This window comes from Pseudonaja textilis, chromosome 5 (assembly GCF_049901715.1).
Source record: "Pseudonaja textilis isolate UNSWEBS1 chromosome 5, rPseTex1.2, whole genome shotgun sequence".
NCBI classification, from domain to species: domain Eukaryota; kingdom Metazoa; phylum Chordata; class Lepidosauria; order Squamata; family Elapidae; genus Pseudonaja; species Pseudonaja textilis.
The window spans coordinates 35921561-35946945 of NC_141994.1; the positions used below are offsets into that span (position 1 = coordinate 35921561).

Sequence of the window (25385 nt, forward strand, 5' to 3'; positions counted from 1 at the left end):
AAAGATTTTAACACATTTTTTAAAAAAATTATAGCTAAGCATCTCTGATTGTTAAGGTGAGGTATGAATAAATGTCGTGGTAGAAAAAATATGATAAACAATAACTTAGTTCTATTTGTTGGTTTGTTTATAAAATCATGTGAGGCTTTCTGCTAAACAGCAGTCACTTAGGTTTACTTATGACTCTGCAAGAAATGTGCACTATTACTTAAGTAAAAAATTGTATTCCAACTTGTTTGTTTCAAATATTTCTTCATCCTAAAATATTCTTTGAACTCATATGAAGACAGTTTTTAATATATAGCTGGTTGCACAAATGACTTCTGTATATATTAATATTATATGCAGTACCTCAGAGAAATGAGATAATCAAGGTGTGGTTTTAAATGGTACCTACAACTAGGATAATGTAATGGGAAAATTGTGCTCAAATGACAGTTTCTATTACTTATTGCAATGTGGTTGATTTTGTGAAGAGTCTATAAAGTGATTTTGATGCATCTCAGCAACTTTGCTCTGCATAATAACATTCTCCCAAGACTAAGTTGGCCCCAACCTTGTTAACCAGTCCATATAACTGTGATTTTGGAATGTGTTATGGTTCAGCTTTGTTATTCCATATTGTGAGTTTTGTTTAACTTCTCTTTTATGTTTTTCACCACATGTCTGCCATACAGTGTTAACTACTTGAAAATTGAGTGGCCATATCAATCATTTAAATCAATATAAGAGATTTACAGTAGAAAAGAGGCTAGTGCTTTGAGGTGCTATGATTTTCTCTTATCAATGCAATGTCTTTTGAAGCTTCAATCAGCAATTCCAGAAGCTACAACAGGCTTCTGATGAATGTGCACAACACATTGGAGTTAATGCAATAAACAAGGCGATCAAAATTAAGACACTGAGTTGTTTCACTTGCTCTTAGAACTAAGTGACACATGTTGTTTCACATAGAAGTGTTCAGGAATAATTCACTTAACTGTAGACTTGAACAAACATATGTGCAACCATAGACTTAATATATTTCTATCAAAACAAACAGATCTAAAGTAATGTTAAACAAAACAAAACATTTGACCAAAATCAAGGAGAGTACATTTGCAGGAGCTCCTTGGTTGAACTGAACTCAGTTAGGCTTCTTTCACTTCATATTAAATTAGGATTTCTATCTAGAATAAAAATAGCTTAATCTTATTTTTAATTTTAATATTATAAATATATCTATATAGCAGCATGTCCATACTATAAAACTGTAAAATTTGCAGATGACACTAAGCTGGCAGGAATAGCCAACACTCCAGAAAACAAACTCAGGATCCAAAAAGATCTTGACAGACTTGAACAATGGGCTCTATCCAACAAAATGAAAGATAAGCAAAGTTTTAGACTTAGGCAGAAAAAAACAACAGTACAAATACTTATTAAAAACAGTAACTGTGAGAGGGACCTTGGAGTCCTAGTGGATCACTTAAATATGAGCCAGCAGTATGCATCAGCAGTCAAAAAAGCTAATATAGTCATTGGTTGTATGAACAGAGGCATAAAATCAAAATCACTTGAAATATTAATACTGCTTTATAAAGCCTTAGTAAGGCCACACTTGGAATACTGCCTCCAGTTTTGGTCACCACATTACAAAAAAGATGTTGAGACTTTGGAAAAGTGCAAAGAAGAACAACTAAGATGATGAAAGGCCTGGAGGAAAAAAAAAATATATGAAGAACAGTTGCAGGATTTGGGTTTGGCTAGTCTAGAGAAAAGAAGGATTGGGGAAGGGGAGACATGTTAGCAGTATTCCATTATTTGAGAGGTTGCCATAAAGAGGAGGGGTCAACTTATTTTCCAAAGTACCACAGTGCAGGACAGGAAAGAATGGATGGAAACTAATCAAGGAGAAAAGCAACCTGGAATTAAGGAGAAACTTCTTGACAGTGAGAACAACTAACCAGTAAAACAGCTTGCTCTCAGAAGTTGTGGGTGTTTCAGCACTGGAGTTTTTAAGAAGAGATTTAACAGTCACTTGTTTGAAATTGTGTAGCATCTCCTGCTTGAGCAAGGCGTGAAACTAGAAAACCTTGAGGGTCCCTTCCAGCTCTATTCTAATTAATTGATTGATTGATCGTTTTTTAAACTGAACTTGCCATGAAAGATACTGTATGTTCCCATCTGATATTATGCACAAAAATATGCATACATACATTTTGTTTTGTTTTATTTATATTAAAGCTCAACATAAGTTGCATGAAATTTAGAAAGCACTAGTTGCCCTAGTTTTTAGCTATAATGAGGTAGCATTATGTATATTACATTGAATTTCATTTTTTTAAGTTTATGAAACAAAGAGATGTGAATTATAGTATATACATGATTTTTTTAAAAAAAAAATGCAGTTACAGGTTGGTAGCAATGAATATATTGTGACCATGACAGCAATAGCCACTATCACTTGAACAGCTAGATAGTACATCTCTTAAATTAAATTTGAACTGTGAAAAGGTTCAGCTCCTATCCAAATGGATAGGGGTCAATCTAATTTGGATCTTATTCAAAGCTGGGAGAATATCATTATTAGACAATCACGTTTATTTGGTATGAAGTCTATATGTGACAGGTTCCTTAATTTTAAAAGGCAGGAGATTAAATGCAATTTGATCTGTTAGAGATAATTGGAAAAGCATATTAGCATTTGTGAGTAATTGTATTACTGTTTCCTATCTCCCTTTCCCCAGTGATCACAGGCTGACTTATCTCTACCATTTCCTGTATTTTAATTCAAGAGTTGCTTGTTGATGGCTTGTGAGGGGTTTTCTAAAGTATTTTGAGGTGTCATTAATTGTTTCCATCTTTGCTAGTTATAAGTAGTACTAACCATGGCATAGAATGAGCTAGATGTCAGGACTCCGACATGCAGCGTCATTCAAATCAAAATACTTCTTTTTAGTTGTAACTAGATTTATCTGCAAATAAAAGCAAAAATTTCTAATTATTTCCGAGGATTGCATATGAAGAGAGGAATCATAAAAACCTGAGGTACAATTTAACATTACCGCTGAAATAGTGCAGTATTATTTCTGTACAACAAAAAAGTATGCTCCCGTTTAAATTGGTTCAATTCTGGAATAATTCCACCTGTGTTTTATTTACTTATTTATTTCTTTGTGTATTGATTGGTTCAATGTCTCTCAAAACTTTGTTGTATTTAAATAGTGCTATATTTTTTTCTATATTTTTAATTTTTTTCCCTTATTATATTTAATAACTAGATCTCCTTATATATTAAACTGAATTAGGTTTTTTTCCCCCAAATAAACATGTTCTTACTTATGTGTGTGTTACTGTGTGCGTTTTTATATTAAAAAAATTTACAAATGAACAGGGAAGCCATATACTGGGCATTTCTATTGTATTATTATATCTAATTAAAATAGTGTACGTTTCAGCACTTCATTTTTGTTTTAAAATTAAGATGGATCCAAAATCTAATCTCAGGGACAAAAGAAATCCTGTGTTATTTTGCTCTGCATTGAGTTGCTTAGTAGAGACAGGTGCCATTTCTAAAAGTACAGATAAGAAAGATTTATTCCTACAGATTTGGCCATAAAAGACATATTACCTTGCTTCTGAGATTCTGGATTCTGCTTTTTCAGCTCTGCAGAAGTAGTTCCAATTACTTTTAAAATTCCAAGGCAATCTCGTGATAATATGAAATGCATTAAGGAAGTTTTAAAAGAACATATAGCTTTAGGCAAGAGGGTTCTTAAAGATCAGGCAGGGGCAACCAATTATTGATTCTTGACTCTGATGTATCTTTTATTTTATGTACGTTAAGAGCATTTGCACCAAGACAAATTCCTTGTGTGTCCAATCACACTTGGACAATAAATAGTTCTATATCTATTCAATTCTTTTCAACTGATATAATAAAAGATAGATTACCTTTAACATGCTTAAAATCAGCATATACTTGTACATAATAATGTACAATTATGGGAAGGTAATAATGTTTTATAATTGCATACCATCTAAAAAGAGTGTCCCGTGCAGTATTATTCACGTTTTACAGTTTAAAAAAAATTCTGCTTTTGCGTATTTTGTTACATGGGGATAAGCACTTGGATATGTCAGGCAAGACCTAAAAATATGTTGAATGCAGTAGAAAGGCAATTGTTCATAGAGAAAATGAAGGATGATCAAATAGTCAAATAAATGCACGAAAGCAGTTAATAGAGGAAGGAGAAAAAGTTATGTTTTAACAGTTAAAATATATTTAATAGATTAAATTGCATAGAGTGCCTGAAGAACTCTGGACTGAAATTTGTAACCCAATTAAAGATTTGAAGTAAAAAGTTTCCAAAACTGAAAGAAAGCAAAATGGCTGTCTGCTGACACATTGAAAACAGAAAGGAAAAATGTTAGCTAGACAGAAGCTTGGCCAGTGGTGGGATTCAAATTTTTTTATCACTGGTTCTGTGGGCGTGGGTAGTAGGTGGGCATCACCAGGTGGTCAGGTGACTGTTGGGCATGGCCAAGTGGCCATGTGACTGGGTGGGCATGGCCAGGTGGCCATGTGACTGGCACACCAAATACAAGTGGTTCTCGCTTAATGGCAGTTGCTTAGCAAGTGTTCTAATTTACGACTGACCTCCCCAGAGCTACTTGATCTGTTCTTGGAATTTTGACAGCTATGCACACACACACACAAACTTATGACCAGTTACAACACCCCACACAGTCATGTGACTGAGGTTTTCTATGTTTTTTGCCAGTTTCCAGTTAAAAATGCCCATTGGGAAAATGGACTTGTTTAACAACCACAGTGCTCACTTAATGACCACAAGGTTCACTTGACAACTGTGGTAATTGCCTAACCCAGGAGTTTGCCTACCCAGGGGTCTGCAACCTTAAACATTCAGATCCATTTTTCTATTTTTTGTTGAATAGATATCTGTGTGTCTGTCTTTTCCCTCTCTCTTTCTCACCTCTCTTTCTCTCATCTTTCTCTCTCTCTCATCTCATTCTTTTTTCTTCCTCCATCTCTCTTTTTCATCTCTCTTTTTCTTTCTCCTCTCTCTCTTTCTCATCTTTCTCTCATCTCTCACTCATCTCTCCCTCTCTCTCATCTCTTTTCCTTTTTTCCCCTTTTTTTCTTTCTCCCCTCTCTCATCTTTCTCTTTCTCTCATCTCTTTTCACTCATCTCTCTTTCATCTATTTCTCTTTCTCTCTCTCTCATCTCTCTCTTTCTCTCTCTCTCTCTGTTTCTCATCTCTTTCTCTCATCTCTTTCTCTTTCTTTCTCCCTCTCTGTTTTTCTCTCTCATCTCTCTCTCATCTTTCTTTCTCCATCTCTCTCTCTTCCTCTCTCATTTCTCCTTTTTCTGTCTTTCTCCCTCTCTCTCTGTTTCTCATATCTCTCTCTCATCTCTTTTTTCTTTCTCCCTGTTTTTCTCACTCATCTCTCTCTCATTTCTCCATCTGTGTGTGTGTGTGTGTGTGTGTTTCTCATCTCTCTCTCGTTTCTTCGTCTCACCTCCATGGCGAGAGCAGCTCAGCGTGGAGAAAAGTCATGCATCTCCCTATATTCCTCTTGCCATGAGCAGCCTCACGCAGCACCTTTAAATTTAGCACGCTTCACAAATTGGGGAGGCAGCGTCCCCTCCTCCTCATTTGTGAAGAGCTCTAAACTTAAAGGTGTGCACAAGGCTGCTCACAGTGACAGGAATATGGGGAGACACAACTTTTCTCCATGCCAAGATGGCTGCTTACAGCTTGAGGCAGTCGGTCAGCCAGTTGGGGGGGAGGCGGCTGCAGGCCTACGGGGCTAACTGCAGGGTGAGGCCATAGCCGGTAGTCAACCACCCTTCCCAGCCCTGCTTCCCCAAGAGGAAAGGCAAGCATGATGGGGCCATGGGCTGCATGGAAGAGAGTAGGGAAGGCAGGCAAGCATGCAGGGCCTTGGGGACTGTGGGGTGATGTAGGAGGCAGCTAGGCTTGGATTCGGGCCTTGCTGCTAGCAATCACTCATCTAGGCAGATCAGGGCAGCTTAACTTGGCCACATGGAAGGCAGGCAAGCTTGCTGGACCATGTGGGAGGCAGCTAGGCTGGGATTCAGGCCTTGCTGCTTGAAGTTTCATCCAGGCTTCCAGGCAAATCAGGGCAGCTCAGCTGGGCCACACAGAGAGTGCCACATGGGATGGAGCTGAAGGCAGGCAAGCTGGCTGGCTCTCAGAGACCGCGTGGTTGAGGCAAGTCAGGGAGCCAGATGAAGAGCAGCAACAACTATGCCAGGCAAATGGATGAGATGAGGAGTGTCTAGGGGGAGCCAAAATTTTTACCACTGGTTCATGTGAACTAACCCAAACTGGCTGAATCCCACCACTGAGTTTGGCCAACTAAATCCTGAGATCCACAAAACAACAAGAAGAGAAAAGTAAGCAATGAAAAGAAAGTGAAAGGAACAACAAAATGGGGGTGGATTGATTTAAGATAGTTACAGAAAAGAAGGGACACTTTATGAAAAAAATGGGCACATTAAAAATAAAACAAATATCTACTGGAAAAAAATATATAGAACTGTTTGGCACTAAAAATGAAGCTGTACTAATAATGCTTAAATATTTTGTTGCCCATTGGTTCACAACGAATCATAAACAAATGGGTGAATCCTAAAAACAATAAAGTAAATGAGAATCTTATGTTTTTTGTTATTTATTGTTATCTCTCCCTTTTATTAAAATGAATATAGATAGGCAAAGTTTAAAAAAATATTTCTCTGTCAAAATGTTAATCACTTGGAGCCTTTTCTTAACAGAACAGTTGCTGGCTCAGTGGGTTTTAACTGACCTTTTCTTGTAAAGAAGAAAATTATTCTGGTGTGATCTATTAAAGCTTTGAATTCATTTATGTTCTGTTCAGTGGAAGCAATTGTATGTATATTATCAAGCTGCTTAAAGCAGAAGGAACAATTGAATTGATTGGCAATTGAACATTCAAAGGAAAGAAGTTAACCTCAGTGAACCTCTCCGTAGGACCATTCTAAAACCAGGTGGAAGTTTCCATCTAGTGATCCTAACCATTGGCTAAACTAAATTATATCTGAAAATGAAAGTTAATCATAATAACAATAACATACCTCTGTGAAATAATCACCCCTAGAGAGACACTTCTCTGTTCCTTAATCTGGCAGGGATTTTCAATTATCTTTGAAAACGACAAGTACATGACTTGATATCAGCATATTAACCGCTACATAATTTTAAAAGATTATAGGATACCATGTTCTAAGCACTCAATTTCATAATATTTATTAATAATTTATTAAATTTAGTTATCATCCAACTCCCAATGACTTGGGGCTGCTTACACTTGTTAAAACATTTGCAAACAAAGAATCACAGAAAAAACAAATACAGCACAAGAACAACCATGGGAAACAAAACTAACCAGGTAAAGAACAGAAAGAAAGAACAGAGCATCAGTTATCCGCTCCAAAGGCCAGGATGAAGACCCAGGTCTTTAAGGCCCTTCAGTATATCGCCAGGGTAGGGACACCAGCACATTTTTTTTAAATTATGGATGTGTGCATGGGATACATTGAAACAGATTTCTACTAGATAGCCAAATGATCTGTGTGGACTGTTCACATTTAAACTTTCTTCTCATGAAGAAGCTTTTATTTAGAAAGTTCTACAGCTGTGATTGGTACTTGATAAAGCAACATTAGCAGTAGGATTTTGCATCTTTTTCTGGTTGTGCTCATAAAATACAGTACGAAAATTTGAAATGCAGGGAGGAATTCTAACGACAGGGAGCATTTGCAAGGTAGCAAAGCAGTGCATATGAACATTTCAATATTCACAGAATACAGTACTTAAGAATTCAGAAAGTACTGATTTAAAGAGGGCTGGTACTAAAGAATATGTTTCCTAATTGTGACTGTGCTAAATAGTTTCTAATTTTTGTTTTCAGGCAAAAATAGTGTTTTCAGGAAACCCTACACTACAGATTCCTACGAAAAAACAAAATACTGTACACATGTGGTTGTTTTCCATATTTTTCTATTGTCTATATTCTCTCAATTTATCTCTTGCAAGCACTGGCTGTCTGGAGGATTTGTGGATCATTTTTTTGGATCTCCTTAACACCCAAAGAATTCTTCAGCTCCAGAAAACCTGCCTGTGCCCACAAAACATAACTGGGTGTGGGCTGTCACTTCAGGCAGTGTCTTCAGTCTGCTATTTTCCATAGGAAGTCCCAAACATTAGCCATTTATGAGAGCGCAAAGTTGTATATCCAGTGAGATATTCCAATCTTAGTTAATACCTGAAAAGTATGGAAATGAGAGTCCAGCTGAGTAGGCTTTGTTGGTAGCTTGTATTTATGATTAAGAACAGTGATATTGTACAACCTGGCTGTATTTAAACCTATTAGGCAAAATTAGACAGAAACTGAGAACTGTCCTTAGGATGTGATACGTGATTCAGTGGTTATTGGCACACCCTTACCTTAAGATATTGAAGACTCCCATCTGTCCTTTTATGTAGTTGTCTTCTAGCATACAGAAATTGTCTTCAAGGAGGTTTATTATATTCCCCAAGGTAATTGTGTAATTATACTACACTTCATAATGAGTATGTTTAATGAGATCTATCTGTCAAAGAAAGGTCAGAGGCCTAAAATGCCTAGTTAGAATTGTTTAAGCAAAACCTGATTCTGTAGGGTTTTTTTAAAGTAATATTCTTACCCAGCTAAAGTAGCATAGATCTAAGGTCAGAGCAGCAGACTCTTTCTAATGATCATTACTGAGCAGCATGAAGTCTCTTCTTATCATTCCAGCCTCAGATATACTCATTTTTGCATTTAATAGAAAGCTTTTGTCATTTTGTAATGGTTGCTTAACCTTTGTGTGGTGAACGACTTTAGTAATGCAGTATTGTTCATCATAACTGTAGAGAATTCTCCTGTATTTAGTTGACCCCTGAACTCATGTTGACATTTGGAAGAGGCCATTGTGTCTATTTGGACAACGCTTGTGTTGTTTGCTAAATTATGACTGCTACTTTATCTTTCAAAACTGTTCAGTTTATTTCAGAACATAACAAGGCTCAGTACAGTTCACTGTTTTCTGACAACAAAACTAATGATGTGCTGATGACTATCACAAGTAATCTAATATTCATGCTAAAAGGGTCGCTAATAATTTACAGCAGCAAGCAGTGAGCTAACAATTAACACATTTGTGGATGCAGAAAAATACAAATTTGAAATGAGTCAGGCATCAACTGCCATACTGAGAAGTCATGACTGCATTTTTCTATTAGAAATTGCTATGGAATTAATATATTTAACATATTTGAAACAAATGTGAGAGACAACATAACTACAGTCATTGAAAGGTGAAAAAAATAAATTTGAAGATCTAGATGTAATATCTGATTCTCAAATTGTCTGGCTTTTAGATATAGTATCAGTACAGTATTATTGGGAGAACTAATTAATATTTCTGTAATATTAAGTTTAATGAAAATGTATGCTCACAATTCAAATTATACTCAGGTCTAAGTCCTATTATAAACAATAAGACTGAGATCAATAGGATGATGAATTATATCTAGTGAAGTTGGCTGGCTGGGGAGTCTGGAAGTGAAATTCCAACATGTTAAAGTTGCCAAGGGTAAGAAACAATGGTCTAATGTGTTGAAGATAATGTTATGTTACCTGGAACTGAGTTTGGCACAGAACTTTATTTCTAAGTTCAGTTCAAAGATGATGTTTGAGCAGGGTTAATAGATGTTTTTATATACAAAATCTTCCATGTTTATAAACTTTAAAAATGTAATACACCAATTTCATCTGCAAAGAGATTAAAGTTGAAAAGTTGCTTTTAGTGAAATAAATGTATATTTGCAAGTATTTTCCATATTTTGTTTTTTTTTTGTTGTTACAGAAGTGAGAAAGGCTCTACTTATAAATCCTGAAAAATTGAATGTTGAATTTACCAGTATTTTTAACAGAAACTGATAAGAAATAGGGGCAGATTTTTTTTTCTAGTTATTGCTTCATATTCAACTATAACAAAGTGATTTATACTTTGAATTCATGTATGTTGAGATGCCTTGTTTTCTGAACAGATTAACATAGAGGTCACTATTTTACAAAAGTGTTTTAGAAAATATATGTGTTAACCTTTGGTTTTAAGCAATATACTGATATATATCTACTTACAATTCCCTTTGCTTCGTTGCAGCAAGAGAAGCTAGGTGACATCTGTTTCTCTCTCCGCTACGTGCCTACTGCTGGCAAGCTGACTGTTGTCATCTTAGAAGCAAAGAATCTGAAGAAGATGGACGTGGGAGGCTTATCAGGTAAGTTGATGGCAGGAAACATATAGTAGTCAATGTACCTGATATACTTTTTAGTAATGAGGCCATGCAAGCTTCCAATTCAATTCAAAGAGGTGTTCCAGAACATACAAGAACATAAACACAACACCAGTCTGCACCTCATTAAAGCTGGACATATTGAGTTTGCATTCCCACACATTATAAAACATGTCTTACAAATAAAAGCTGAAGCACAGCATAGCAATGCCTAATGGTTTCTTGTTCTTAGAGTATGTGAGTTATTGTTAATATGCAGGAATGAAATGTATATGCAATATGACAACTAAATCAGCAATGTGACTTTTGAATGGCTTGGATATACAGTACATCACATCTATTCTTTCCAAATTTCTCACCTGTGCTTATCAACAGAAATTAGACCCAGTGCTTTGTTTGAATGTTGTAATACATTGCAGCACTGAAAACATAATCAAGAAATATGGGGAAATGTTTAGTTTTACAATACAGTTACATGTAATTGAATAGAAGGTTTACCATGATCATCTGTTACATGGGTGTCAAATTCAAGGTCTAGACTCTAGGGGCTGGATCCGGCCTATGGGGTGCTTATATCTGGCCTGCAGGGCCATCCTAGAAACAGCAAAGGCCCGGGCCATGGTGCCTCTGCCAGCAAAAATGGAGTTCAGGGGGCACACACACACCTGAGCTCCCTTTTCACTGGCAGAGGGCAGCAGGAGGCCATCACAACTGAAAACGGAGATCTGGAGCACTTGGGCCACAGTCACTCCCAACATGAGTGACATCAAACTGGGCCTGCCTATCCTGGCCATGCTCACCCTGGCCATGCCTACTCCGCCCCGAGGTCAAACAAAACCCCGACGCTGCCCTCAATGAAATCGAGTTTGACACCCTTGATCTATTACAATGCCAATGTTGCATAGGGATTTTTGACTGGATTGGTTTAATGTCAGTTGATCAAGGGTGTCAAACTGCCTTTAGCAGTTCTGGTAGACAGTTATAAAATAGTTCCTCTTTCTCAACATATTGTCCATGTAGCACTAGAGGGGCAGAGATGGTGACATATTTTTCTACAATGTCACGTAATGTTATCTTACAGAAATATTAATTACAATATTATCACATCCCATTTCAGTATATATGGAAGACTGGCTGCTGGAATTTTATGTGTATTACTTTGCTGTCTGATCAATGTCCAGCCATTTCCACTAAAGTAACCAATGTGTGTTGTGACCAGCACTAAAGAACACCAGTTCATTTGCTAGGGAATTAGCAAATCTTATTTATAAAGCTTGAATATCAAGACATTTGTATACAAAACATGCCATTGTTTTTATCACTATTACAATAATGAAAACAATGATTAGTATATATTTTCTATGATTATATAATTTACTGAAATAGATAACTATGTATTTGCTTGCTTAGGTGAATCATATATTTCAGTTCTAGAAAATATAAATACATACACATACATACATACATACATGCACATACATGCATATATATATATATATACAGACACACAGAGACACACACCTCTAGAAAACTGTTTTTAAAAATGTGGTAAAAATATGTAATTCTAGCTGTGTTCTTTTTATAACAAGCTTCTTATTATTCTAAAGCAAGAGTTGGAATTGATCAGTGTAGCATTAAAAAGTTCAGAGTACTCTTGCCTCTCATAACCTGAATTATCAGATATTACAGAGGAGTAGGAAACATAGGAAATGTAAATAAAAAGCCTGGAGTAGAAACAAGCACATTGCCCAAGAAAATTAGAATTGTGGTGTATGTGTACATGTTTTCAACATACATTTTTCCAGAAGAGTATCTTTTTCATGTCAGCCTCCTTTCCTTAATAGTGAAGTCATTTCTTAGCTCCCAAGACTTCACTTTTGGAAATCTTCATGCAAGTTATTTTGAATAAACTGCAAGGTCTTATATATAGAAGAGGGGTGGGGGAATAAGCAAGTTATTTTATTATGGACACAAAATTGCTTTTTTCAGTTTTTCTACTGAGCAAGGTGTACATCATGACAGAGGTGAAGGATTCAGTTTGAACTTAAACTAGATGTTACCCACATATTTGGCAGCGCTTGCTGTCACCAGAGAAATCCATTATCAGCAGAAGAAAATAATGTAGAGTTGCATCTGTGGGTATCTGTGAGTGGGAAGATGTGAAAGAGTATTAAAAAAAATGGATGTGAAATGAAGCTGCTGTTTCGTGAAGAAAAGGGGAAGAAATATGTAGAAAAAAGTGGGGAGCATATTGGAAACACAGCAGGGGGTCAGATTCTGCCTTACAAAGATAGAGATGACACATTCTTCCTCCCATATCCAATTCTTTTCATTTAAACAGAATTGCTGACTTCCTGGGCAATGTCAACAAAGTAGGTAAACAAACAGTTCCAAGACATTGTTGGTTTTGCACAAGCTAATATTAAGCAGAGTGGCATGTAAAATCCTGATAGTGAAGCTTGGCGTTGTATTCAGAAGATTTAAATTCAGATGTTATTCCTGAATGTGTTTATGTATTACAAGTCAGAGGAATTGGGATTACCCCTACATTTGGCCAGAAACTTTTATTCTGATTCCTCATTTCACAAAGGGTTGTTTGTTTGAGTATGCTCCCTTGGAAAATCTCCTTATCTAACACAGTTTGATATGCAGGTGTGGGAAAAGGTTGGTATATTTAAGCTCATCTTCTTCCTGAGAGAAATAGCAAAGCAAACTTCATCACCTGTTATTTTTGCTTATCAAAACAATCTTTACATTCCGTTAATCCCCAAAAAAACCATAAATCCTGGAATGCCATCAAGTTATCCCCAAGAATGGCAAAGTAGCTAGTATATCAGTAGGTAAAAAGAAATTCAAATATACAAGTTGGGAAGTCATTATTTTTGTCATTATTATAACACCAGGAGTATCAAAGAATATGAATGAGGTTTTTTTCTGCTCCACTCAACCTTAACATTAAAAAAGATTAATGTGTTTCACCTGATCCTGACAATCAAAACTCCCCCCCCAAAAAAAAAAAACCCATCCAAATCAGGGCAGAAATAAAGCATGTCTATTTTCACACTGTTATTTATTTCTAAACCCCCATTTAAGTCTGTATTTGATTTCCAAAGGAGTTAAAAGTACAGAAACATCCTCATCAGAAGTAAACAAATCCTCCCTAGCTGTATAATCTCTTCATTCATTCCCCATAATACTTATCTGTTTTGGGACCCAACAAAAATTAATGTAAAACAATCGTTGCAGTTATCTGCTTCGAAACCAAATAATATTCATTAGATTGTTTTTTAATATCCTACTTCTCTAGTATATACAAAGAATCAAGTAATTACTGTTCTTTCAAATGACCATACAAAATACCTTCCATAGCTAAAAACATTGTTACTGACTTACAACATAACTGAAAGCCACTCAGAAAGTAGAAGTCCTACAAATTCTAAAAGTAGGAATAAATAGCTGCCCTCACTTTCAACTATGTTCCTTGAATTGTCAATATAGTTTGAACATTATTGACTCCAGTGCTGATATATACTCTAATGGTTTTAGATTCTAAAGGCCAAATATTGATTTATTATTAATTTATATAGCTATTCATTTCATATAATGACTCTGGGTAGCTGACAATTAAAAAGTAAACAATAGGTACAACAAGCAAAATGTAGAACAACATCAGTAACATAAAATAGCTGCCAAGGACATTTATAACATCCCACATTCAAGTTAGCTATGAATACTGTCAGGGGCCCAGGCTAGTCGATAGTATTGAATGCCTTGCAAAATATGTCTTCCTTTCATCTGTACAAATTATACACAGCATCAGATGGATTCTTACAAAAGGAAGAAAAGTGTCTTCCTATAATTATCTGGAAATTCCCAATTTTAAAACACTTGAGAATGAGTTCAGAACAACAGAGTTGGAAGTCAGCTTGGAGGTCTTCTCAGGGGTGGGATACAACTGGTGTTACTACCGGTTTGGTGACTACGTTTTGCAACCTTTTTCAACCTCTGCTGTGCCACGCAAAGCAGCTGAGGTTGAAAAAGCAGGAAATTGTTGAGGTATTCCCTGTTAGGAAAATGAGTGCACTCAGGGAAACGTAGTGAGAGTGGTGTTGAATAACACACAACCAACACACAGATACACTGAATAGTAAAATGTAGGTTTTACTTCCAGTAAACAAGTAAACAAAGTCCAATAAACAGTCCAAATCATACACAGTTAAAGCAGGTGGTATTCAATACAATCAGTCCAGGGATAATCCAAAAACAAAGTCCAGTATCATAAACAGAATTCAGTAAACGGAGTTTGCTAACAGTTGCAAGACTCACAGCAATCCAAGCAGAACGACGATCAGGCAATATGGCAAAACAGGAAATACAAGGAGAAAGAAACCAGGTTTCTGGCTACATCTTATGGCCATTGGAGGAACCTCAGCCAATCACAATTACAGCATTCTCTTAAAGATACAGTATTAAATTACTGTCCTGGTTTATATATTTCCAACCCAACTGTTAGGTGACTATCATTCCTAACAGAAATAAAGGTCAGTAACAGACCGGGCGGGCAGGTGGGCCAAACAGCAGCAAACACAGAACCAGTTTGGTGTCTGCTACTCTTCAGAGCTACCGGCTCTATAGAACCAGGCAGAACCAGTAGCATCCCACCCTGGGTCTTCAAGTCCAACCCCTTGCTCAAGCAGGAAACCCTTATATCATTCTGGACTGTCCAATCTCTTCTTCAGATCTTCAGTTGGTGTATCCAGTACTTCTGAAGGCAACTCATTCCACCAATTAATTTTTCTCACTGTCAAGAAATTTCTTCTTAGTTCTAAGTTGGATATGTCATGTCACCAGTAGCCCTCCTCTTCATTAGAATAGACGTACCCAGCTCTTGCAAATATTCATCATATGTTTTAGCCTCTAGTACGCTAATCATCTTTGTTGCTCTTCTCTGTATTTTTTTTAGAGTTTCAATATCTTTTTTATATCATGATGACCAAAATTGGATGCAATATTCCAAGTGCAATATATAGTGATAATAAAACTTCACATAGTCTTGATACTATTCCTCTGTTGATGCAGCCTAGTACTACACTGATATTTTTGGCAGCAAACAACACACCCATAATTCTTCCTACTTCTTGTAGAGTTATTAAATTTTGAAAAGTCTACATATGAATTTATTTTAAAATGTGTTCCCAATCTATTCCATGAAAACTGAGCCATTAATTAAAACTTCATTTAATTTGCTCAAGCAATGTCTATTTTCTTATTTCTAACCCATATAGCACAATCATCTATATATGGGCTTACATCTACAAGCAGAAGAATTTAAGGCAGATCAATTTTTATTATATTAATCAGCATGGAACAAAAGATACTGTGCTTCCTTGATTCAGACAGTTGTAATGTTCCATAATTTAGTAATACTAAGTATCCATGATATATTTTCTTGGAGATCTGTCTGGATTAATTTATAAAATTAACCTTGTATATATAATTTAGCTCTTTTTGAATATCTAATGACACAATTAACCTTAAAACAAACTCCTTCCATTCTTCTCAAACTATAACAAAATTAGCAATTCTAAGTTAAGTCAACAGTAGAAGCAAATATTTCCAAAGCCTACCTGTCCAGCTTTGTAAAAGAACCTGAGATCCTGAAGGCTAATAATCTATATTTTCTTCACGTATTTTGAAAATATGTTCACATTTTTCCAGTTGAAGATGGACTAAAGTTCCAACTACAGACAATTAAGTCCCAGATGGTAAAAAAAAAGAAAGAAAATTATTTTCTGCATGTCTTTATTGCCATCTAGTGGCTTCTGAATTATTATTACTAGTAGCCCTGAATAGATCCATTTTGAAATAGGTCCAGAGAGTTCCATTTTAGCAGTAAATACATTCATGTCTTACATTTAATTAAAGTACATTAAATGAAAGCTCAAAGCAAATCATGCCCTGCTACTTACAGAAACTATTTACTACTGTTGATGAAAATTATCTCTACAAGCAAAAAATGCCCCATTGGATATAAATTACTTGTTTAATCTTTAATTAAATTGAACACCTGGACTCCATTAGCTAATATAATCCAAAGCTAATATGCTTTGTCTCTGAATGAAAGATAAAGTGATTTGCTGCAACAGGCAAATTCAGATGGAGAATAGGAATCTTCAAACTTTTCTTCCAAATGAAAGTGAGTACAGATTTTTTTTTTTAAATTGTATTTTAATTTAAATTTATTCAAGAGTAAATATAAGAAATCTAATCCTTTGGATGGAGAACTCAAATCTTTGTTTTACTTCTCAGCATAGTCCAGATCAGATCTGTGTTTCTGTATAACTGATAGTTGATCCATTTTTTTCATTAGCATAGTGTGTTAAAGTCTAACAAATTTACAAGAGCTTGATCTATAGTAGTACCTATACCTGTTAGATACATCAAGTAACATTTAATTTGACCCTACAGATTCAAATTTAATAATACAATAAGATTTTATAGGCCTGTGTATCTTATAATTTGAAATAATATGCTAATCATCTATCTCAAACTGACAGGTAAAACATAGGCATACAAATATATCCCATGTGCCACTTAATAAGTGGTAGAAGGAACAACCATTACTTCAGTGCAGCCAGAAAACTGCATTTCATGATTTCAACACACTGGGTAGGTTCCAGACACTAGTAGGCTGCTCCTGTTTTCTCTATAATTGCTGTGTTTTCTCAGCTCTCTACTTGGACAACTTCACATAGAGATAACTACTATTGATCATATGAACTTTCTTCATTTCTCTCTTATTCCTATTTATAATAATAATTATCTGAACAATTTCATCCATATTGTATAAATGACCATATGAAAATGTTACATGTATCAGTGGTGACAAGGCATTTTTAACATTGATTCTTTAAGCACTTTTCTCACAATTCTTATTAACTACAGTATATGTTATATATTTTGTCAACTGGTTAATTTTTTGCAGCTCAGTCACGTTTTCATGGTATTTGTTGGAGTTCATCTTCTGGCTTTAATTTTTAGCTGATAATCTTAGCCATCCTGCATCTATGCCATCACCTTTGCAGATAATCCCCATTTAGTTCTTGACCTGATTAGGAGGTGGGGAATCGAATCAAATAGTAGTCCTTCAGGAGTGGTATCTGGGTATGATGGCCAATAAGCCAAGCCTCCCTCAAATAAAGCTCACCCCTAGGGACAACTTGGATTGTCTCCTATCAAATTTCCTAACAGCAACCCAAAAGATAAGATTCTCATAAAATGTCTTGATTTAAGGGAGAACTGGCTATCTATATGCTCTTGTTCTGCAGTACATGCAACTGTTAATTCATATTCCAGACTCAGAGAAATCTATTACATCCATATTATTTTCATGTAAACAGTTACAAAAGCAGCTTGCCATCAGCTTGTTCTGTGTTTTCTAATTTTTCATACTAGCCTACACTCTGATGCATGTTAGCCATTTGTCAGAAACCTGCTAAATAGTTATTTTGTAGAAGTACTTAACAATGTTCTCAAATATGCCAGTCAATCCCAAAAAGTTGGAAATCTCTACTCTAAAGTAACTCATCCATTAATAGCACAAGCTTATTACTGATAGGATATGGACTCAGTTCCATATATATATTTCCATAAAGAAATTAAATAAAACTATTTATCAGTAATATTCATACAGGGACATTCCAATCCAGTATCTTATGAATTTTAAAAAGATTGTAAGATTTGTAAGATTGTAATATTTTTTCATATTGCATGCCCATAATCATTTAAGTAAGAACAAACTTGTATCGGAAAAGGACAATAATTGGTCACAGAATAGATATGATTTTCCAAGGCTGTCCCCACACGTTCTGTTTTCCAATACTTTTGCTTTTTACTTCCCATTGCATTTTTCTCATATATAGTTGCATATACAATCATATAAAAAAAATTCTTCATATAGGATTTTCATTCTCATTTCTTAGGTCAGAGATGGGAAACTATGGTTCTTTTATGGTTTGTGCACTTCAACTTACAGAATTCTGTGAATTGAAGTCCACATGTGATGACCAGGGGTGTGACACAAAGGCAACACGGTCAAATAAGCAAGAAGTGTCCCTTTAATACCTCCAACTTTGCTCCCAATATCCAGGTTATCTTCAGCTAGAGAAAAAACTCTCCCAAGAACAGTCTTTAAGTGGAGGAAATTCAGTCCGAAAACAAAGTACATACAAACTGTAAATAAAAATCTGCACAAGCTATGCTGCAGTAATTAACTTGACAGGGCAGGAGAAGGAATTGCAGACTTTTTTTTTATAATTTTTTTTAATTTCAGTCTACACATACACAATGATATATTAACAGTGTGGCATCAATATTTCATACATTTTAATATATGTAAATTAATAATACCAATCATATCTCTCAATGCATATATTGACATTAATTCATAATCCTTCATTGCTCATTTTCAATCTTTCAATACTCTCTCCAAATGCCTACCACAATATCAATTAAACATACCTAGTAATTCCATTATTCAATTTTCTCTCTGCTTTTATTTTTATTCTTTTAAATAAAAAATTCTCATTTGGCAAGCAGTGTGGTTCCAGGTTTCACATCTCAATACAAACGTGACCATAATTACCTATTCATTTTATTTGTTTAATTTCGTATTGCATCATCCTTATTATTAGTAAATATTAAGCTTATCCAGTTCCAATTCATGTTATATTAGTATATTCTCATATCTTATTTTACCATGTTATCTAAAATTCTCATCTCATTTCTATATTCATTTCTCATATTACTTTTTTCTGTCACATTTGTCATTTTATCATTCCTTATCTATAAATATAATTGTCCCCTCTGGTTGATAATTCAAGCTAACCACCTTCACTCTACCTTAATATCAATCTCCCTACCTAGATTATAACACAAATATATATATTTTTCTCAGATTCCATATTACATTTTCTCAAACACCTTATAAATCATTTATACATTACAAACTAGTATTCTCAATATATTCTTATTCATCACAACGTATTACCTTGCGGAATCTCCTTCCTTATCCTCTTTTTTTTCACCCATTATCTCTCAATCTTTCTACAATGTAATTTCTTTTCATCCTTGTTTGTTTCCTGCTCCTCTTTATTTTCTGGTCCTTTCTCTTAATTCCCCTTTCCCCCATTCTTATTCCCCTCCATTTCTCATTCCAGTTATTGAACTTTTCTCTCTCCCTCTTTCAATTTTTCTTTTGCACTTCCTTTTTCTGCTTTTTCCCTCTCCCTTTATCCATTTTCTGAACCATTCTCCTTTTACCATCCCATCAGACCCCCAATTTTTAATTCTAATTCCTTTTTCCCCCTGTTTAAGTAATTGTTATTCCATTTGTACTTCAAAGTTGGCTCCTTCTTTGTAGAACTCCTCCCCCTCTGGTTTACTTTGTTCTTGTGTATGCTAAATCACCATTTCTAATTTCTGTAATATGTAATTACACATTTCAAGTTTAATTTTTATCATGTTCCTTATATCCTGTAAATCCAACCTTGTATCTTGTAAATCCAGTCTTATATCAACAAAAAGTTCCTCCATTATATCTTCTCCTTTTTTCTCTTTTTCTTTCCTCTTCTTTAATAGCTAAAGTCCTCTTTAATAGATATATACAATCCCAGAGTCCAGTATATTATTTCAGCCAATTTACTTTCAACAATCCATACTCTTGACCCTTTGTTCCAGGTCTTCTAATTGGCCCCAACTATTTCCCAAGTAACCGGATGGTTCTATAACAATAATAAAGTTTCTTTTACTTTCTTTTAAGTTCCAAAATCCAAACTCTTGAGAAGACCAGACACTTTTTAAAATGTACTAAAAATTTCCTGTACCATCAGGTGGCGCTCTTGAGTCTTTTTGCCTTTAATGTTCTTTATTAAATGTAATACTTTTATTAAGTTCGCTAATTTCAGTCATTAGCTGTTATTTCTTTTCTTTTCAACACACTCAGTTTTAGCAAGAGTAGTTCAATAGTTACCCAGTTTAATTTCTAAACCTTTGTTGTGTTAAAGTATTTTCCTTTAAATTTTCTCCTCCAAGTTAATCCAATACAGTAATTCAGTCCAAATTTTATAAAATCCAATTTCCTTCTCACTTTCTCTGGTCGCCACTTCCACACACTTTCCTCCAAGATAGCCCTTTATTCCAAGGTACCTCAAAAACGATATCTTTTGCCTGGTTCACACTCTACTCGTGACTTCTCTGCTCCAGCACAACACTTATTTTCCCGGAGTGTTCTTCGTCTTCGTGGTGGCCATTTTAGGACCACCGCTGCAGCTTGCCTTTGGGAGGGGTTTTCCCTGTTAGGGAGGAGAGTTGCGGCCCCCCTCAACCCTCCAGGTGATTCCCCCCTTCTTCACCACCCGTACAGGGTGGTTCTGGTCCTGATTGGGACCCTCCAGCAAGTGAGCTCAGGCAAAACCGCACACGATCACGGATTCTGCTCTGACTCCAACAAAGAACAAACCGGAAGTCAGGAATTACAGATTTGAAAGCCCAGCAAAACACACAGTTGGGAAGACACCAGGAACCCAAATATCAGATAATTCACGATTTTCTCCCAACAACTTTGCTGTGCGCAGCCTCCCTTTTTAAACACTGCGTTCCCAGCTGCAGCTAATGAAGGGAATCAGAGCCCTTTCCTCCCCTGTAAGCCATGCAACTCACGTTCTCTTCTCCATTCTTCCCTGTGTGCCATAGGATGAAGAAGGGATAGGCCTGGGTCTTTCTCTGAATTCCCTCTCCCTTGCTCTACCCCTACCCTGCTCTGCCCAGCCGGCCTCTGCCCTTCCCCAGTTTCTTCCATAGCCAACAGAGCCACACTCCCATTCCCTGTCAGCCTCCGCCTCCAAATTCCAACAGGGGCATGACACAAGTCATAAAGGGGCCATAGTTTCCCACTTCTGTCTTAGGTGGAGAAATCAAACAAAGGGGGGAAAACATTTGCCTAACTAATGTCTATATCCATCCAAAATTGAGTCTATTTACTTAGCTTTGCTTCTCACTGTAATATAATTATGTCAGATACTGAGTCATGTGTGCCTTTTTGCTGTTTCCGTGATGCAGAAATTAATTAGTGATCATTTTAAAATTAACAAATTTTGCAGCATATTGGATTTATCTTCAGGTCAGTTCTAACAAATTTTATCCTTTTTATATGCTGAAAATCTTATCAATTTTTTTGCATCCCTTTTTTACGGCATGAAAATGAAGCTTTCCCAGGCTCAAATTATGCATGTAAAATGAAACTACACTTTTCTGCAATTAGAACTCTATTTTAAATTCACTATTCATATTCAAAAAGGGTTACAAAAAGAGTTTAGATTTTTATAGAGATATTGAAAATGAATTATGCAAAGGAGGCATTCTATTTTGATAGCTAGATGAAAATATAAAAAAACTTAAGAAAGTAACAATTTGAATAAACATTATGGGAAAAGTTAAGCAGTAGTAACTGTGAAATATCTCAAAAGTTAACAATAACAATAACACATAGACTTGTATACCACCCACAGTGCTTTACAGCACTATCAGGGCAGTTTACAATGAATGTTGTCTCCAACAATCTAAGTCCTCATTTTATCAAACTTAGAAAGCTAGAAGGTTGAGTCAATTTCCAGTCCCATCAGGATCATACGCCAAACTATGGGTAGAATTAGCTTGCAATACTACATTCTCTAACCACTATGCTACCAGCAGTGGTGGGATTTTAAAACAATTACTACCCGTTCTGTGGGCATGGCTTCTGTGTATAGCAGGGAAAAGATACTGTAAAATCTCCAGTGAGAGGTGGTATTTGCCAGTTCTCTGAACTACTCAAAATTTTTGCTACCAGTTCTCCAGAACTGGTCAGAACCTGCTGAATACCACCTCTGGCTACCAGGATTCCCAAAAGGTGTGATCAAAAATGTCCATCTGTGTCAGTTTGTCAGCAGTTTCCATGGAGCAAAGAGGGATTTCCAAAATGAGATTCTTCACAAGCATAGAAAGTTGTACTTTCAGAAGAGGAAATTTAAACAACCCTATGTTATCTGACTTGCCTTATAGAGCCTATTAGCCATTAAAATCTACAATATAATGTAATAAGAAAACCTCTTAAAAGTAATACTTGTACTAGTTCCATCTCTGTTAAAATGCAAAACATGTATATCTAAGTATGCATGTATAAAGTTCTTTTTAATTGAAGTGTAGCATGCCCACAAGAGACATATGCATTGTTGACTTTGCAACCTGGAAATCTCATTTTCTTACATATGAATTTGAGGAAAATTCATTCAAACACATACAATCAAACTTTTCTAACAATAGGAATTAAATAAGGAAAGAACAAAAGAAGCCATGTAATGTGTCCCAAAACAAAGTTATCACTGCTGTTTCTAACACATGGTGTATATATAGATTTGTTAGTCATAATGGGTTAATGTTATAAGTGAACTGTAACAGAAGAAGTATGTTGTCAATAGTTTTCAGTATAAATGTTTATGAAAAACCATCTAACTGGCATCAATAACATTACTTGTGTTTGTCTTGCAAAATTAGTATTTTGCCCAAAAGCTTATTTCTAAATGAAGTATCAATTACAAATATATTTATTATTCATTCATTTCTGGCACAAACAGCATACAGACACCATACCAATTGTTTCTGTATCAGCCCTTCAGCCATATTATTATGTAAAATATATGGTTTAAGTTGTAACTTGCTAACATCAGGCGACCTTGCCAAATATGCTTTAATTATATGCTATAAAGCATAGCCTTAAAGTGAGTGTATAGCTTATAACTTGTCATTCTGTGCCACACTGAAATTTCTCTCAACTGTGGTTCCTTCTGTCTATAAAAGGGAAAGGATAATTAGCTATATTACAAGAATAAGTTTAGATAAAGATGCTACCACTTTTCCCCACTAGAAGATAAATAATAATAAATTGCCTTCACTTTAGGAGCAGTCAGGCACTAAATTCATAAATCATGCAGGTTCCAATTACAGGAGTCAGTGTTGGTACACTTCTTGAAGCAATTTGTCAGAGTAGAATGTAAACTCATCAACAGGTTTAATTCATTTTTAATATTGTAGAAACCTGCTGAGTTATTTGAAAAGTTTACTGGAAAAGTCATTGTTTCTTGTTTTGGAAATAAGGAATTATAGGACAAAAATAGTTAAAACACTGAAATGTATCACCAATAACGGAAAGAATTGATTAAAAAGTACATGTGATTTTCTGTAAGATACATGGTTTTTATTTGCAAAGCAGGTATTCCAAGCTCATACCTAGAAAGGTATACTACTTTCAAGGAAAATCTTAAAATAGATTAAAAACTTGGGCCTAATGAATGATTCCACCTGTAGATATCTTCATGCTATTATTTATACTGATAGTGAACGTGTGGGATTTGAATAATGCAGAATTACTCCCATAATATTTTTGTCATTAAAGAAATATGGCAGCTCTCTCCAACACATTATGTAGGAGACTTCAGTAACAATTCTTGCCTCACAGCTAAACATTTCTTTTCTTATCCTAGTCACTATGACCTAGTGTATTCTTTGTTATCTGCTCTTTGGTACAATGAAGAATATGTCACTGCATTTTTTAAATAAGATTGATGTGTTAGTTCATTATCCTTTTTTATATAAAAAAATCAAGAAATCTCACAATACATGGTGTTTATATTAATAAATGGAATGCCAAGGTCAGAGCATTCACAAATAAATACATAAAGGTTTCCAAGGAATTTCAGTGAAGATATGCTCAGAGCAGAGATACATTGTATGTCTATGAACTTAGAGACCATCCCAGCACAATTTAATAGAATAGCAGAGTTGAAAGGGATCTTGGAAGTCTTCTACCTGAGACCTTATATTGTTCATGACAAATAGCTGTCCAATCTCTTCTTAAAAACTTCTCGGGTGTAGCATCCATTACCTATGAAGGCAAGCCATTCTACTGATTAATTGTTCTCATTGTCAGTGAATTTAAATATGCTACTTTAAATTGTTACACAGTGGTTCTGATTTGGGCAAAATAGATGTTGTCTATGCATAAGGCTGAATTTTAAACTCACATAACTTTTGCACCAACCCAGCTCTATACCATCCCTTATTCCTTTTCCCTGCCCTAACAAGTTTACGTAGTATAAATTTAATTACAGTTTTATGGTCTTCTAGGCAACAGTGTAACCGTATCACTTGGGTTCACAATCTGATATTTATCCACAGTGAGAATAGTTGTTAATGGTCCACATTCTGTGATGTATTAAATTGTTCACAAAAGCACTTTAGGAGAAGCATGTCAGGAGAATGATTGTGTGTTTCAGGGTAAAGCTACTTGGGCATCCTTGATTTGACATTGTTGTTTATGGGACCATTAACACTGGAATAAGGCTATCATTATCAGAAAACCATTTAAATCAAAGAAAGACGTCTTTATCTCTGTATTTAATTAAAATCAGTGTTTGGGAACATTGGTTTTCTTAGCAAAAACATTTAACTGCCTTCCCTTCTCAAATCCAATTCTAAATTCAAGAAAGGAGGTCTACTTTTATGGGCTGGCAATGAGTCAGCAACCTGATACCCTGCAGCTGTTTTTGCATTGCAATTTTTATCATTGGCTGAGGTTGATAATAATTGAAGCCAAGACATCTGGGTGGTAGTAGGATGCATATCCCTGAACAAAAATAAATATCCAAAATCTGCCAGTTTGATACGATTACTTCTCTCCTGACTGGTCATTGTTGAATGCTGATAAACAGTTTTACTTCAATGTGTTACCTTTCTAATGTTTTTCCCTTTCAAAGAGAAAAGTATTTATCCTGTTTATGTTTCCTACGACATCTTTTGTCTGTGATGTGATGAATGTGCTAGTCAAGATTTTCTGCAGGACTTCCTTTCATTCTGCTGAGCCTCCTTGTAGTTTACAGAGCGCTGTATCTCTTATGCTTTTCAAATAAAAATGT

The 25385-nt window shown here is 35.4% G+C and overlaps 1 protein-coding gene across 5 annotated transcripts in view; it reads left to right on the forward strand.

Annotated features, from left to right (window-relative positions):
• Positions 1 to 25385, forward strand: part of SYT1 (synaptotagmin 1) — a 316367-nt gene that overhangs the window by 248102 nt on the left and 42880 nt on the right. For all 5 annotated transcript variants that reach the window (XM_087934497.1, XM_087934500.1, XM_087934501.1 and 2 more), the window contains one exon: positions 10245 to 10362. In XM_087934497.1, coding sequence (XP_087790623.1) covers positions 10245 to 10362 — 118 coding nt within the window. The remainder of the gene's footprint in view (positions 1 to 10244; positions 10363 to 25385) is intronic.